This window comes from Crinia signifera, chromosome 3, assembly GCF_055691185.1.
Source record: "Crinia signifera chromosome 3, ASM5569118v1, whole genome shotgun sequence".
Lineage (NCBI taxonomy): Eukaryota > Metazoa > Chordata > Amphibia > Anura > Myobatrachidae > Crinia > Crinia signifera.
The window spans coordinates 120,938,329-120,954,123 of record NC_139219.1 but is presented as its reverse complement, the minus strand read 5'-3'; the positions used below and the strand labels follow the sequence as shown (position 1 = coordinate 120,954,123).

The following is a 15,795-nucleotide window of genomic DNA, read 5'->3' as shown; positions in this document are numbered from 1 at the left end:
TAAAAAAAATAATCCAAACTATGTTAGTCATACATTACATGCAACTATGGATATTATTTTATGTTTGGAAGTCTGGAAAGTACAAAATAGTTAAATAAAATCATCAAAAATGCCTACACAGTAGTTCGGTATACAGCAATTGCAATGATAAAAACCCATTAAAAAATATTACGGAGTATGGGGATCAAGTTTATTGAATTTAAACTTACAATTTATAGTGAACTGTTGTTGATTACACAAAAGTTTTGGTACTCTTTACCTAGAAGGGCGCCAACGATTTTGATCATAGGCATCGCAAGGTAAAAAGTCGCGTCGGTCGCATTGCATGCGACCAAAAAATCGCATGCGATGCGACCGACGCGATTACTGTGATTTAACATAGGGAACAATGTTAAATGGCCCACAGACCCCAACTAGCCACCCTGGGCCCCCCCTAACGCCACCCCACGATCAACGTGAACCCGAAGCGTGGCGAGTGCAGCGAGCCCGCGCGGGGCGGCGGTACGCGTCCTCCGACCTTTCCATACCCCCACTATCCACGTAGGCGTGGAGTTGAGAATAGATAGTGTGGCGAGCGCAGCGAGCCACCGAGCCCGAAGCGTGGCGAGCGCAGCGAGCCCCGCGGATACCTGTGAAGCCTGCGAAGGGACGCGTATACCTGTGAAGGTATACGCTGCGCTCGCCACACTATCTATTCTCAACTCCACGCCGATGTGGATAGTGGGGGTATGAAAAGGTCGGAGGACGCGTACCGCTGCGCTCGCCACGCTTCGGGTTCACGTTGATCGTGGGGTGGCGTTAACAATTGTGGGGGCCCAAGGTGGCTATTTGGGGTCTGTGGGCCATTTAACATTGTTCCCTATGTTAAATCGGGTCAATTGACCCATTTAACATTGTTCCCTATGTAAAATCGCAGTAATCGCGTCGGTCGCATCGCATGCGATTTTTTGACCGCATGCGATGCGACCGACGCGATTTACATTTTAACACTGTTTTCTATGTAAAATCGCGGGCATCGCATTGGTCGAATCGCATGCCATTATAATGGCATGCAATGTACATGCGATGCCCGCGATGGGCGCCCTTCTAGGTAAAGAGTACCAAAGTTTTTATTTAAAAAAGTAATGTACTCCATTAAAACATTCCCTCTTATTCCTTATTGCCGAAAAAACGTATATTACAGTTTTACAGTCAGGTTATTACCAATGAAAATCACTGTTTATTTTATTTGCGAACGTACCTTTTTTTTCCTTAGATCATCTTGCTTAGCCAAACGCTCATCCACTGTCCTTATGCCGTAATTAACCGATGTTTTGAGACTCTGCAAAAACAACATAAGACAATATTATATATATATATATATATATATATATATATATATATATATATATACTGTATATATATATATATATATATATATATAATGTACAATATCTCCAGAATTTGCGCTATGCTGTGTTGGTCGCTTGATAACACTTGATCCCCTACTAGAGAGACCGAATAGCCAATATCCAAACCAGAAGTGTTATGTAGCGCCCTATATATTTAGTCAGGATATTTCCTGTCTTTCCTTTACAATATCAGATGGACCATAAACAATTTTTAAAGTAGAAAACATTTATTTAAAACATTTAAAACAGAAACCTCATAATGTCATATGGAAGGTTTTTTTCTAGTACAGGTGTGTTCTTTAGTTTATGGATCACAGTAGTAGTCAATGGTTACCCAACGCGTTTCGTCTCTTTATGAGACTTCATCAGGGGTGCAAAATAGTATTGTAGATCTACAAAGAGTAGAACATCATTTTAAAATTAATTCTTTAAAAACAACATAACATAGTATAACATAACATAGGAAAGACAAGTACAAGTATATACAGTTGTACATAGTATTCGGAATCAAATTCAGAGGGAATAGGAAGAGGAGAACGGAGGGAGATATAAGGATGTAAATAATTTTGACATAAATATGACATAAATATATTCTGACAACATTTGATTTGTTTTGTCATAATTTTGACATAAATATATTTTGACAACATCTGGTTATTTTGTCATATCATATAAAGACATGTAGGGAACGAGAAAAACTCTGCACCCGAAGCTGATAATAAGGTACCTCTATAAAGTTAAATATAATAAAGGTGGTACTGTACCTTCTTAGGTCTCTTAATCAATATTTTTGTACAATTGAGGTGGTGAATGGTCCGGTTATAGACTCAACATAGTTTACTGGAAGTAAATATAAATACAAATGTATGTAATATTATATTTAATTCACTAACCTGTTACATTTATGGGGGTCATTTTAAATCAACATCCTTGTTTATGATTACTTTTAGGTGTTATAATACCCTAAGTCTAACAGAAGTTCTACAAAACCCATATTTGGCATTGCCTATTGCCCTAAGATCACAGTTTTTCAAACCGGAATTAATTGGGTTCAATTCCACTATAGGTAATTATTTAATTGCCACTCCTCAAATAAAATTCAATAAGATTAAGAATAGCCCAATGAGATTATAAATGTAATTTATTTATTTCAGCCAAAAAGCTTGAATTTTTTGCTTCCTATCAACTAATTTTTTGATACTAGAGGACTTATTAAGGTACAACATCCTAAACAATTATCATTTATTAATCTATTGGGGACCATAGATAAACCCTTGGATTTACATTTGTATTTATATTTACTTCCAGTAAACTATGTTGAGTCTATAACCGGACCATTCACCACCTCAATTGTACAAAAATATTGATTAAGAGACCTAAGAAGGTACAGTACCACCTTTATTATATTTAACTTTATAGAGGTACCTTATTATCAGCTTCGGGTGCAGAGTTTTTCTCGTTCCCTACATGTCTTTATATGATATGACAAAATAACCAGATGTTGTCAAAATATATTTATGTCAAAATTATGACAAAACAAATCAAATGTTGTCAGAATATATTTATGTCATATTTATGTCAAAATTATTTACATCCTTATATCTCCCTCCGTTCTCCTCTTCCTATTCCCTCTGAATTTGATTCCGAATACTATGTACAACTGTATATACTTGTACTTGTCTTTCCTATGTTATGTTATACTATGTTATGTTGTTTTTAAAGAATTAATTTTAAAATGATGTTCTACTCTTTGTAGATCTACAATACTATTTTGCACCCCTGATGAAGTCTCATAAAGAGACGAAACGCGTTGGGTAACCATTGACTACTACTGTGATCCATAAACTAAAGAACACACCTGTACTAGAAAAAAACCTTCCATATGACATTATGAGGTTTCTGTTTTAAATGTTTTAAATAAATGTTTTCTACTTTAAAAATTGTTTATGGTCCATCTGATATTGTAAAGGAAAGACAGGAAATATCCTGACTAAATATATAGGGCGCTACATAACACTTCTGGTTTGGATATATATATATATATATATATATATATATATATATATATATATATATATATATATATATTTTGACTTATTGGATAACTGTGTTGCCAGCAGGTTAACAGATGTAACTAATAAAGCAGGTGTTGAGTGTAGGAGTATGAGTTCTCATTTGGTTATAGAAACATAGAATTTGACGGCAGATAAGAACCACTTGGCCCATCTATTCTGACCCTTTTTTGAACATGTTACCTCAAACCATATTTGATCCGTATTTTTTTGTAAGGATATCAATATGCCTATCTAGGGATGCCAATCCCGGGGCATTTTTTCAATCCCGGGAATCGGGATTGAAAAATGCTCAATCCCGGGATTCCTGGGATCCCGGGATTGGCATCCCTAAAAGAAAACCGCTCATGCCCCCCTTACTTTAGTGCGGTGGAGCGGGCTGGCGGCGGCTGTCCCCCATGAGTGGTGGAGCGGGGCTTGCAGCGTCTGTCCCCCATGAGTGGTGGAGCGGGGCTGGCGGCGTCTGTCCCCCATGAGTGGTGAGCGGGGCAGGTGGTGGCTGCGACGCCGGACAAATGCTGTGTGCGGCCGTGGCCCGTGAGTGTGTTCTGGCGCCGGAGGTGCAGCGCTGCGGCCTGCACAGCGTGACCCATAGGTCACGCGGTCACGCTGCGCAGGCCACAGCGCTGCACCTCCGGCGCTGAAACCCGCTCGTCACCCCTCCCCCCCAGGCAGTGTCACGGAACAAGTGAGTGACAGAGGGCAGAATGACCGGAATCCTCTCCCCGTCTGACCCCTCTCGGCCGTACCCCGCGTCGGTAACAGCCGGGCAGCGTCTGAGCGTGTGCTCAGACGCTGCCCGGCAATAGACTGTACAATCCCGAAATCCCGGGATTGGATAGTCCAATCCCGGGATTGAAATCCCGGACATTTTGGGGCCAAATCCCGGGATCCCGCCGATCCCGATCCCGGGATTGGCCACCCTATGCCTATCCCAAGCATGTTTAAATTGTACTACTGTATTTGCCTCTACCACCTCTGATGGGAGGCTATTCCACTTATCTACTACTCTTTCTGTGAAGTAATTCTTCCTCAAATTTCCCCTGAATCTTCCTCCCTCTAGTTTCAGTCCATGTTCTCTTGTTCTGCTGCTCCTCTTCCTGTGAAGAATGTCTCCCACCTGTACCTGGTCAAAGCCCTTGATACATTTGAAAGTTTCTATCATGTCCCCCCTTTCCCTTCTCCAAAGTAAACATATTAAGATCTTTTAGTCTTTCCTGGTACGTTTTGTGATGTAGGCCATGCACCATTTTAGTTACCCTTTTTGTACAGTCTCTAATGCAGTGGTTCCCAAACTGTGCTCCTAGGCTCCATGGGGTGCCTTGGGTTGGTCGTCCAGGACCAATTCAAATTATTTATGATAAATTATTTCTGGACAAAACCAGTTTACCACATAACTTAACCTAAGAAGCACATATAAACAAAATCTACTTAATTTGATATATATTTTGGGGGGCCTAGGGGTGCCGTGGAAAAAGTCTGATACTCTAGGGTGCCGTGATTAGAAAAAGATTGGGAACCCCTGCTCTAATGTATTTATGTCCTTCTGGAGATTTGGCCTCCAGAACTGAACACAGTAATCTAGATGAGGTCGTACCGATGACCTATACAGTGGCGTCTTTCTTTCTACTGCTGATACCTCTCCGTATGCAACCAAGAATCTGACTTGCCTTCTTCATTTCTTTGTTACATTGCCTACCTGCCTTTAAGTTCCCTGAAATAGTGACACCTAGATGCCTCTCTTCCTCAGTAGTTTCCATTATAGTGCCATTTATACTATATTTAGTCTTTGGATTTTTGAGACCCAAGTGCATGATTTTGCATTTTTTGGCATTAAACTGTAGTTGCCATGCTCTTGACCATTCCTCTAATCTACCTAGATCAGGGGTGTCCAAACTTTTTGCGACGAGGGCCAGTTTTGGTGAGGTGAAAATGTGGGGGGCCGACCATTCAGACTGACATTCTTTGAATCATTAATCAGAATGGTCCCCCACTCTGCCCCTATTCAGTTTATGTCCCCCAGCCTGCCCCTTCACTGTATATTCCCTAAACTGCCACTCCTTCTCAGTATTTCCTCCAGCCTGCACCCACTCTGCCCCATTCACTGTATATTCCCCTGGCTGACCATCTTGCTCTGTATGTACCCAAGCCTGTTCCTCCTTCACTATGTCCATTCACTGTATGTTCCCCACTCCTCACCCATTCACTCTGTGCCCCAGCCTGTCCCCCCTTCTCTGAATGTCCATTACTGCCTCCATTCACTGTATGTCCCAAAGCCTGACCCTCCTTCACTGTATGTCCCCCAATCTGCCCCATTCACTGTATGACTCCCATTCACTATGTCCCACAGCCTGCCCCTCCTTCTCTGAATGTTCAGCACTGCCTCCACTGTATGTCCCCCAGCCTGACCCTCCTTTACTATGTCCCCCACTCTGCCCCATTGACTGTATATCCCCCTGCCTGCCCCCTCCCTTCTCTGTATGTTTCCCAGCCCCTTGTGTGAGCCAGAGGATGGAGAGGCAAAGCAGAAACTGCAAGGACAGGAGATGCTTGGGCTCCCGCTGCCCAGGGCCGGTACTACCATTAGGCAGCTGCCTAGGGCGCACACACTAATATGTCTCTGAAAGAGACTACATTTTACAACACAAGCAGGGGCATCGGATAGGGGCAAGCTTCCTACCCCAAAATATGGCAGAAGCGCTAACACGGGGTTGCAGAGAACCGTGCTGTGTGCATTTCTCTGTGCGCCCGCAGGCAACCCGGCACTGTCTGCGTGACTGTCTGGCGGCTGTCGGAAGTAATGCTGTAAATCGGACGGAGGAGAGGCGGGCAGTCAGGTGAAATCCTGCTAGAGCACTGACACAGCTACGCAGCCAGTGCCGGGTTGCCAGCAGGAGCACAAAGGGATGCACAGCAGCACACAGCACGACTCTCTGCAAAGTGCAAACCCTGTGTTGGCGCTCCGGGGGCGGTGAGTGACTTGGATGCTGGGGGCGCATTCCGGGCTGAGGGTAGGAGGAGGAGAAGCTGGTTGGGGCTGGGGGGTTTCAAGAGTTATGCGAGAGGCTCAAAAGTAGATTTTCGGGGGAGTAGGGGCAGCAAGCTAAAATTTTGCCTAGGGCGCATGAAAGCCTAGCACCGGCCCTGCCACTGCCACCCTCCTCCATTTTGCATGTTACAGGAGCAAGCTTCCCCCTTGCTGCACCCCCTCCCCACACACTGCTGTCACTGTGATTGTGGAGGAGGGTGATATACAATTGCAGCCGCAGGGGTTGGATTCATACTCACCTGAAAGACGCCAAACACATCTCACTGTGGCGGCTGGCATGTCCTCACTGCTGAATACAGCAAGGTAAAGGCACGCTCGCCGGGGCCCACCTTTAGTGCTGTGTGTCCCGCATCTGATGCTCCACCTGGTTCTGGCTGGAGGCTGCGGGCCGCTTGTAATGACAGCACAGGCCGCAATTGGCCCCCGGGCCAGACTTTGGACATGCCTGACCTAGATCATCAATCATTTGTTTTACCCCTCCTGGTGTGTCCACCCTGTTGCATACCTTTGTGTCATCTGCAAAAAGGCACATTTTACCCTCAATTCCATTTGCAATATCACCAATAAAGACATTAAAAAGCACTGGTCCAAGTACAGATCCCTGGGGTACCCCACCTTTCCCTCTTGACTGTACTCTGTTTACTACAACTCTGTTTTCTATCCTGCAACCATGCTCTTATCCATTCAACATCTTAAAATCCAATCCCAAGCTTCCAAGTTTATTAAACAGTCTGTGGTGGGACAGTGTCAAAAGCCTTACTAAAGTCTAGATAAGCTACATCTACAGCCCCACCTTGATCTATTACTTTAGTCACCCAGTCAAAAAAGTCAATAAGATTGGTTATGCTCATCATAACTAAATGAGAACTCACTCTCAACACCTGCTTTATTAGTTACATCTGTTAACCTGCTGGTAACACAGTTATCCGATAAGTCAATCATGTGGCATCAATTCAATGCAAGCATGGTTAGGAGGCTCACTTGCTAGTCAGAAGAAACCGTGGTAAATGTAATCTACTGTATGGTGTCGATTCAATTCAGCACACTGTGAATATCTCCAGGAGGGAGCATCCAAAGCTAGTCCAGTCAATGCACTGTTAAGTCCGACAAGTGGATTTCAGGAATTCCAGCCAAACCAGGTCCACAGTGTTTTTTGTGCCCTAGTGTGGTGCAAACAGCATCACTGAGGGAAACTTCAGTTGGAGAATGCCAGTTCTCAGGACTAAACATCCATGAGTACAGGCATTCTCTAAAAAAAATAGCGTGTTCATTTAAATAGCTTCCCAGTGCTATTCACAGCTTGCTGAATTGAAATCGACACTATGGGGAAAATTTAGATAAGATCGTTCGATTTCGCATGGGATGTTGCTATGGGCAACCAATCAGATACGATCTTATTGTCTTCTACAAGGTGCTAAATGAATAAGAACTCGATTCTGATCGGTTGCCATAGCAACATCTCATGTGAAATGGAACTTCCATCGGTACTTGTGTATTATCTGGGCGCCTGATGTTTTCATTGGGTCGGGAAAATCGCGTCGATCGCATTGCATGCGACCAAATCACACATGTGATGCGATGGACGCGATTTTGCCATAGAAATCAATGTTAAATGGTTCCAAATGGGCCCTGACACCCGATTTCACATTAGGGGCAATGTTAAATGCCCCCCCATTAGGTGTATGCCCCCTCATTATTATCGCCACCCCACCATCAACGCCAACCCGAAGCGTGGTGAGCACAGCGAGCCCGCGAGGGGCAGCGGTACGCGTCCTCCGAATTTTTTCATACCCCCACTATCCACGTCAGCGTGGAGTTGATTTTATATAGTGTGGCGAGAGCAGCAAGCCACCGAGCCCGAAGACATCACCTCATAACGGCAACAACTGACACACAGAGTAACCGAGACAGAACGCCATATTGGCGGATTGTCTCACGATGTAGCCATACTACAGGCTGATGAGATAAAGCTGCAAAAATATAACTACCAACTGCATAAACAAGCTGGACAATATTGAAAATAGGTCCCGCAGAAACAATGTCAGAATTGTAGGCATACCTACTTAAAGACCAAGCTCTAGTACACTTTGCCAAAGTCACGCTTCCCTCCAAATGTAGGAGGCATTCATTAGTGGGCAAAACGAAGAAGAGTTTTGCAATACTTAAAGATGCAGAGAATGGATATAGTCTTTGTACAGGAGACTCATCTAACCCTTAAGGAAACTCTCAAATTAAATCTTTTTGGATGGGAAGTGATTGCAGCCTCGCATTATACCTCCAAATCGAGGGGAGTGGTAATTTTAGTAAGAAAATCCCTCCAACACTCACCTCTAGATGTATATAATGAACCCACAGGCCGCATTGTCGGTGTGACCAATAAATTAGCAGACATCACATTTATATTGTGCAATATTTATGCACCCAAAACATACAATAGATCTTTTTTAAAAGCCTTCTCACATTACTACTTCCCCACACCGATAGCAACCCTTATAATAGCAACCTCATAATTCATGGACCGTTCTCAACCCCCCCAAGAGATCCATTCAACTCCCCAAACTAGGCGTCCCTTCCTTTATTTCACAGCTTCAAGTGGTTGATATATGCACTCCACTGACAAAGAGTACACATGCCTCTCCGCATCAAATGCTTCTCTCTCGCGAATAGAATATATTATCATATCTTCACACTTGCTTCCCAAAATTTCTGAATCTCACATAGAAACCATTGCGGTATCTGACCACGCACTAGTGTGGTTTACATTGACATCTATACCTCCTGCCCCACTAATAAATTATGGCTCTTTCCTGCTAACCTTTCCAAATCTTCACAATTTTGTACTATGTTAGTAAAGGCATGGCAAGACTTCACTGGTGATAACTCTTCCCATAGAGAAGATAACCCTACCCTGTTTTGGCAAACTGCCAAATCTGTGTTGAGAGGAACCATTTTCGCTTACACCTCCTCCAACCGACGTGCACTTGCTCACTCTTACATGTCCCTACAATCTGCCCTGACTGACGCATATATTTCCTTTAAAGAAAACCCCACCCCCAACTCCAAATTGTCATATCATACAGCGAAGACCAAATTTAAAGATTTGATACAAGTTATAGGTGACAGACACTTGTTTTCGGTTGACTACCGTTTTTACAAATTTGGCAATAAAACAGGCAAGTTGCTAACTAATCTACTTAGAGGCACTCGCCCTCCTATGTTAGTCCATCCCCTTAAACTGGAGAATGGCACTTACTAGCTACTATAAACATATCGCTGATATGTCATCATTCTACGAATCTCTTTACTCTGTATGACCCCGACACACTCTGTCAGCCCATCACCCTCTATGTCTCAGATTCAGATTTCTTTACAGACTCAGAACCTAGCATCCCTTACCCTCATCACTTATCAATACGCTACTACTCCGAATCTCACCAAATGAAGTCTTGGCTGCAATCCGTAATATGAAGCCTTTAAAAGCACCAAGTCCGGATTGCTACACTATTGAATTTTACTAAATCCTCCTCCCATACATCTCAGACCTTCTAGCATCAGCTTTCAACTCCATAATAGACTTCAAAGTATTCCCACTTTACTTCAAGTCAGCAATAATCAAACTTATACCTAAACCAGGTAGAGACCTTTCGGCTCCAAGCTCCTACCACCTGATCTCACTCCTGAATCTTGCTTATAAAATCCTGACAAAAATCCTTGCCGAAAGATTAAAACCTATCCTACCCGAAATTATCCACCCCTATCAGACAGGATTCATCACAGGCCGACACTCAGTAACAAATATCAGCAGAGTGTTATCAGTAATCCAACTTAATATAAACCCTTTTTCCTGTAATGTAATCATAGCTCTCGATGCTGAGAAAGCTTTCGATATGATTTTGTGGCCCCATCTTTTTAATTCATTAGCACACTTTGGTTTCCCTGAACAATTTATAGCAATTATTAGAGCAATGTATTCTGGATCCTCCAAAGAGGTATATTGTAATAATGACCTCTCTGATCCATTCTCTATAGCCAGGGGTACTAGACAGGGATGCCCATTATCTCCCCTTTTATTTGCTATAGCAATAGAACCCCTGGCTATAGCGATACACAGACACTCCTCTCATCAAAGGAATTAATATCAGAGACACCACTCTCAAAGTTTCGCTTTTTGCGGATGATATGTTGATGTTTATCTCTGATCCAGAACTCAGTATGCCTGTGACCATGAACCTAATACGCGACTTTAGAAAAATTTCAGGGTACAAGATAAACGTTGATAAATCTGAACTTTTACCGCTCACGCCACTGCCCATCTCTTTACAGAACTCCCCTATCCTCTCCTTGTTTAAAATAGTTAAAGACAAACTCAAATATTTAGGCGTTTACATTCCTGCCACCCTCTCCGACCTATATACATTTAACTTCTCCTCGGTCCTCACAAAAATGTCCGGTACATGTTTAGTTTCACGGCGGCAGATATCGCATGCGATTTGCATAAGATTCGATGTACAATGCGATTTAGTACCTGTTCATAACCCCACTATCCACTACGGCATGGAGTTCATTCTATATAGTGTGGCGAGCGCAGCGGACAACCGAGCCTGGATTACTTCACAAGTATTCCGCGTCCGCTCGCCACAGAATACATGTAAAGTAATCCGCGTCTGCTCCCCTCGCTGCACTCGTCACACTATATAAAATCAACTCCATGCCGTAGTGGATAGTGGGGTTATGAACATGTACTGAATCGCATCGCACATCGAATTGTATGCAAATCGCATGTGATATATCTACCACCGTGAAACTAAATAAGTACCAAATCTCCTCCTCTATCACTAACTGGATGTCCCTCCCTCTCTCCTTTCTGGGTTGCATTGCGACAATCAAAAGCATCTTATTGCCTAAAATATTTAATATAATCCAAATGCTCCCCATAAGCCTCACAAAAGCCGATCTCCTGCTCTTCGATAAATTAGTATCTTCGATAAGTTTCTATGGAAAGGGAAAAAAGCCAGATTCGCTCTGGCAAAATTACAAATGCCAAGGGAAGCAGGAGGAATGAAACTCCCTAACCTTGAACCTAGAAGTGGCTGGTGTTTCACTTGCTCCTGCCTTACATAAAAGAGTCCTAGGACAATATCTGATCATCTCCTACACCATCGTCTAACTGAGGTCGATAAGTTGGGCACTGCAGGAGCTACTAAGAGCAGGGGCGGATTGGGCATTAAAGTCACCGGGAAGATTACCGGGAGGCCGGCCGAATGTGAGGCCGAAAGTTGCACACTTAGCTCCACCCACAAAATTTGGCTGGGGACATTTCACCGAGGCCCGCAATTATATAATGCTGTGACCAGATGTGGACCTCTTCACTGTCGCGGGCACTGTCGCAGTGTACTGCCAAAATGATGAAGGAGTAACAGAGGGTCTGGCTGCAGGAGATGAGGATGCAGACCACTTCCTTTCCCTGCCCCAGGTGCCCCTCCTCTCGCCCCTTGACCTCTTCCCTCTGGTGCACCGTTTGCAACAGTCACACTTTAAATGAAGCTGCGCCGTGGGTCCTGTAAGCGGTTGCCACTCCAGCAACTTCAGGCTGCAGCCCACCCCTGCACCCCTCACAAGCAGCAGCCTCAACCATGCCAGCGGCGCTGCGAAGCCGGTAACAGCAACAGAGAGCAGTGCCTCCCTGAAAGAAGCAGTGGTAAGTTGCCCAATGGCAGCAGCGGTGAGCAGTAACCCCCCACACAAAAATTAAAATGCTTTTAGATGTGGGTGGGGGTGAGGTACTTGGAGTAGTGGCTGCCTTGGGGAGGGGAGATTGCATGTTTGACAAACAGGGTATGGCTGTATGTATTACATATATACATATACCATATGTGTATTTAGGTATGGAGGCTATGTGTATACATACACAAACGGTGTGCGTCCCGACACACTGCTGTCCCCCGGACTCACGTGCTCCGGTGCCTTCCAGCAGGATTGGAAATCCTTACAATAGTAACACTTATCAGGTGGCACTCGGAGGCTGATTCAGTGAATTCAAATGGTGTTTATTTAAAACGACATCTACGTTTCGGGGCTCTTGTCCCCTTCGTCAGGATGAAAAACAGTGAAATAAGTGCACAGATAAATAGGAGAACTTACCCCTCCTCCCTCTGTCCCGAGCGTCCACTTCCTGCAGCTGGATCAGCTCCCTGGACTGCTTCCTGGGTCACTGACCCCTCCTTCCTCTGGAAGGCCTTCCTGAGTCTTCCTCCAGTTGCCTTGGTGACGCTGCGGGCTCACAGTCTGTATGGGGTAAATACAAAAACGTGAATGTAATCTCAAAACAACATATTAAAAATATTGCAATAAAAATTGACCTCCATTCTTGTGATTTCACTTTAGTGTGATAAGAAATGGAGTAAAGTGCAGAGAATCAGTGCTGAAATATGACTCCTGTCAGGAGACCAAATCTTTTAAGATGGCTGCAGTAGCCGAGTCAGTGTTTATTTAAAAACAGAAATTACTATTAAAAGACAATGGAGGGTGTTTTGCAGAGGCTGCTATTCTTATGTAACCGTGAACACTCTAATCTGTGTTGTTGTGATGACTCATGTTTAGGCTTCTTTTATAAAAAGCTTACCAAACCTAGGTGTCACGCTGGATCTTCAGATTGGGTACAATGCGACCAAAGGGGCTTAATGAACACCTAGGTTTGGTAAACTTTTTATAAAAGAAGCCTAAACATGAGTCTGAGAGGGGGGTACAGCATCTGAGAGAGGTTCCCGATAGGATGAGCTTAAAGGGATCCACGCACCATAGGGGTAGATTAGAAAAACAGTCGACACAGTGTCAACCAGGTTAAATATGCAGGGCCCGGCAGCAGTCAAGGCAGCATATACACAACAACACAGATTAGAGTGTTCACGGTTACATAATAGCAGCCTCTGTAAAACACCCTCCATTGTCTTTTAATAGTAATTTCTGTTTTTAAATAAACACTGACTCGGCTACTGCAGCCATCTTAAAAGATTTGGTCTCCTGATAGGAGTCATATTTCAGCACTGATTCACTGCACTTTACTCCGTTTCTTATCACACTAAAGTGAAATCACAAGAATGGAGGTAAATTTTGATTGCAATATTTTTAATATGTTGTTTTGAGATTACATTCACGTTTTTGTATTTACCCCATACAGACTGTGAGCCCGCAGCGTCACCAAGGCAACTGGAGGAAACCTCAGGACGGCCTTCCAGAGGAAGGAGGGGTCAGTGACCCAGGAAGCAGTCCAGGGAGCTGATCCAGCTGCAGGAAGTGGAAGCTCGGGACAGAGGGAGGAGGGGTAAGTTCTCCTATTTATCTGTGCACTTATTTCACTGTTTCTCATCCTGACGAAGGGGACAAGAGCCCCGAAACGTAGATGTCGTTTTAAATAAAAGCCGTTTGAATTCACTGAATCAGCCTCCGAGTGCCACCTGATGCGTATATATATATATATATATATATATATATATAGGGAGGAAATGCCCTGCACTCTGTGCTAAAGTCTAGCAACTGGTCCGGTGCTTGCAATCCTGGTCGGGAAATGTAGAAGCAAATGGTGGCATGCACTCGGACTCTATTCCAGCAGTCAATCAAGACATATGTCTTGATAAAGGACCTCATCGTCCGAAACGTTGGCAACATAACCTTGGGTTGTGTCTTCTTTTTTCATTTATTGACTGCTGGAATAGAGTCCGAGTGCATGCCACCATTTGCTTATATATATATATATATATATATATATATATATATATATATATATATATATATATATATATATATATATATATATATATATATATATATATATATATATATATATATATATATATGTTTTGAGAAGATACCGACACAAGGGTATGGACAGACACCATACCCTTGTGTCGGTATCTTCTTTGAAAGAATTTCAACTATTATACAAATCCTTGGAGTGCCAGCCTTCTACCTTCTACTACATTACCCTGCTCACACAGGGCCAGCAAGGCACCCAGGTCGTCGATGATATATATATATATATATATATATATCAGGATATGGAACCCGGCACTCAAACTGTGTAAAGGCAATGCTGCTCCGGTGCCTTCCCAGGGGGGTCACCCCAAATATACACGGTCCAAAGGCTTGGGTCAAGCAAGGGCGTCACACGGAGATCCTTTTCAAAAGTGCTTTATTGCAAATGCAAGTGTTACATCCAACAATTGTTTCGAGCCTCCTGGCTCGTCCTCAGGGCGAGCCAGGAGGCTCGAAACAATTGTTGGATGTAACACTTGCATTTGCAATAAAGCACTTTTGAAAAGGATCTCCGTGTGACGCCCTTGCTTGACCCAAGCCTTTGGACCGTATATATATATATATATATATATATATATATATATATATATATATATATATATATATATATATACACACACATTTTTATATATATATATATATATATATATATATATATATATATATATATACATACATACATACACACACATATATAATATATATATATATATATATATATATATATATATATATGTGTGTGTGTGTATACACACACACACATATATATATATAGATAAGACATTGTAGGGGCTCTGCACACACTAAATTAACTGATAATAAATAGTGGCGATTGTGGTCTTATTGTGGTCACATTCTCTCATGCACCCTGTTTTTAACTAAGATTCCATAGCTTATGTTAACCATTTCCCTAGATCAGTGGTTCACAACCTTTTTTCTCTCCCGTACCCCTTGATTACGCTTTTCATTGATAAGTACCCCCTCCTCTCATTTTGAAATATGGACATTACTTAGCGGTATGCGGATTCTTATGCATGTCCTTATATTAAGGAGGAGCGGAGGAGTAGTTTACAGCAAGGAATCGTGCCCTTCTGTGTCTAAACACTGGTTGTGTATTAGCTCCATGATTCCTGCTAATACCGGTAGGATTAACGCCGCTGCTTCCTCCACCTTTGTCAGTGCTGGGCAGATGACTGCTGATGTCTGAGGGCAGCATGGGAAGCTCCCAGTGGATAGCTGGTCAGGCATATGACACAACATGGTTTGTCTCCATGGCAATGGGTCTTCTTCAGCCATCAAAAGACCTTTTCATCGTCCGCCATTACCAACATTATTTTCAAGTACCCCCAACTGGTCTGCAGAGTACCCCCAGGGGTACTAGTACCGCAGGTTGGGAACCACTGCCCTAGATGATTAGTGACAGGTGTGTTGGTAGCTGCTCACCTATAAATGCAAAGTGTGCTGTGAGCTT

General features: G+C 43.2%; 1 protein-coding gene across 2 annotated transcripts in view; it reads right to left on the bottom strand.

Annotated features, from left to right (window-relative positions):
• COG2 (component of oligomeric golgi complex 2) overlaps positions 1 to 15,795 on the bottom strand; it is a 265,347-nt gene that overhangs the window by 175,025 nt on the left and 74,527 nt on the right. Inside the window, exon 4 of one of the 2 annotated variants that reach the window (XM_083176425.1) lies at positions 1,241 to 1,321. In XM_083176425.1, coding sequence (XP_083032551.1) covers positions 1,241 to 1,321 — 81 coding nt within the window. The remainder of the gene's footprint in view (positions 1 to 1,240; positions 1,322 to 15,795) is intronic. The other variant, XM_083176427.1, reaches the window with a different exon arrangement.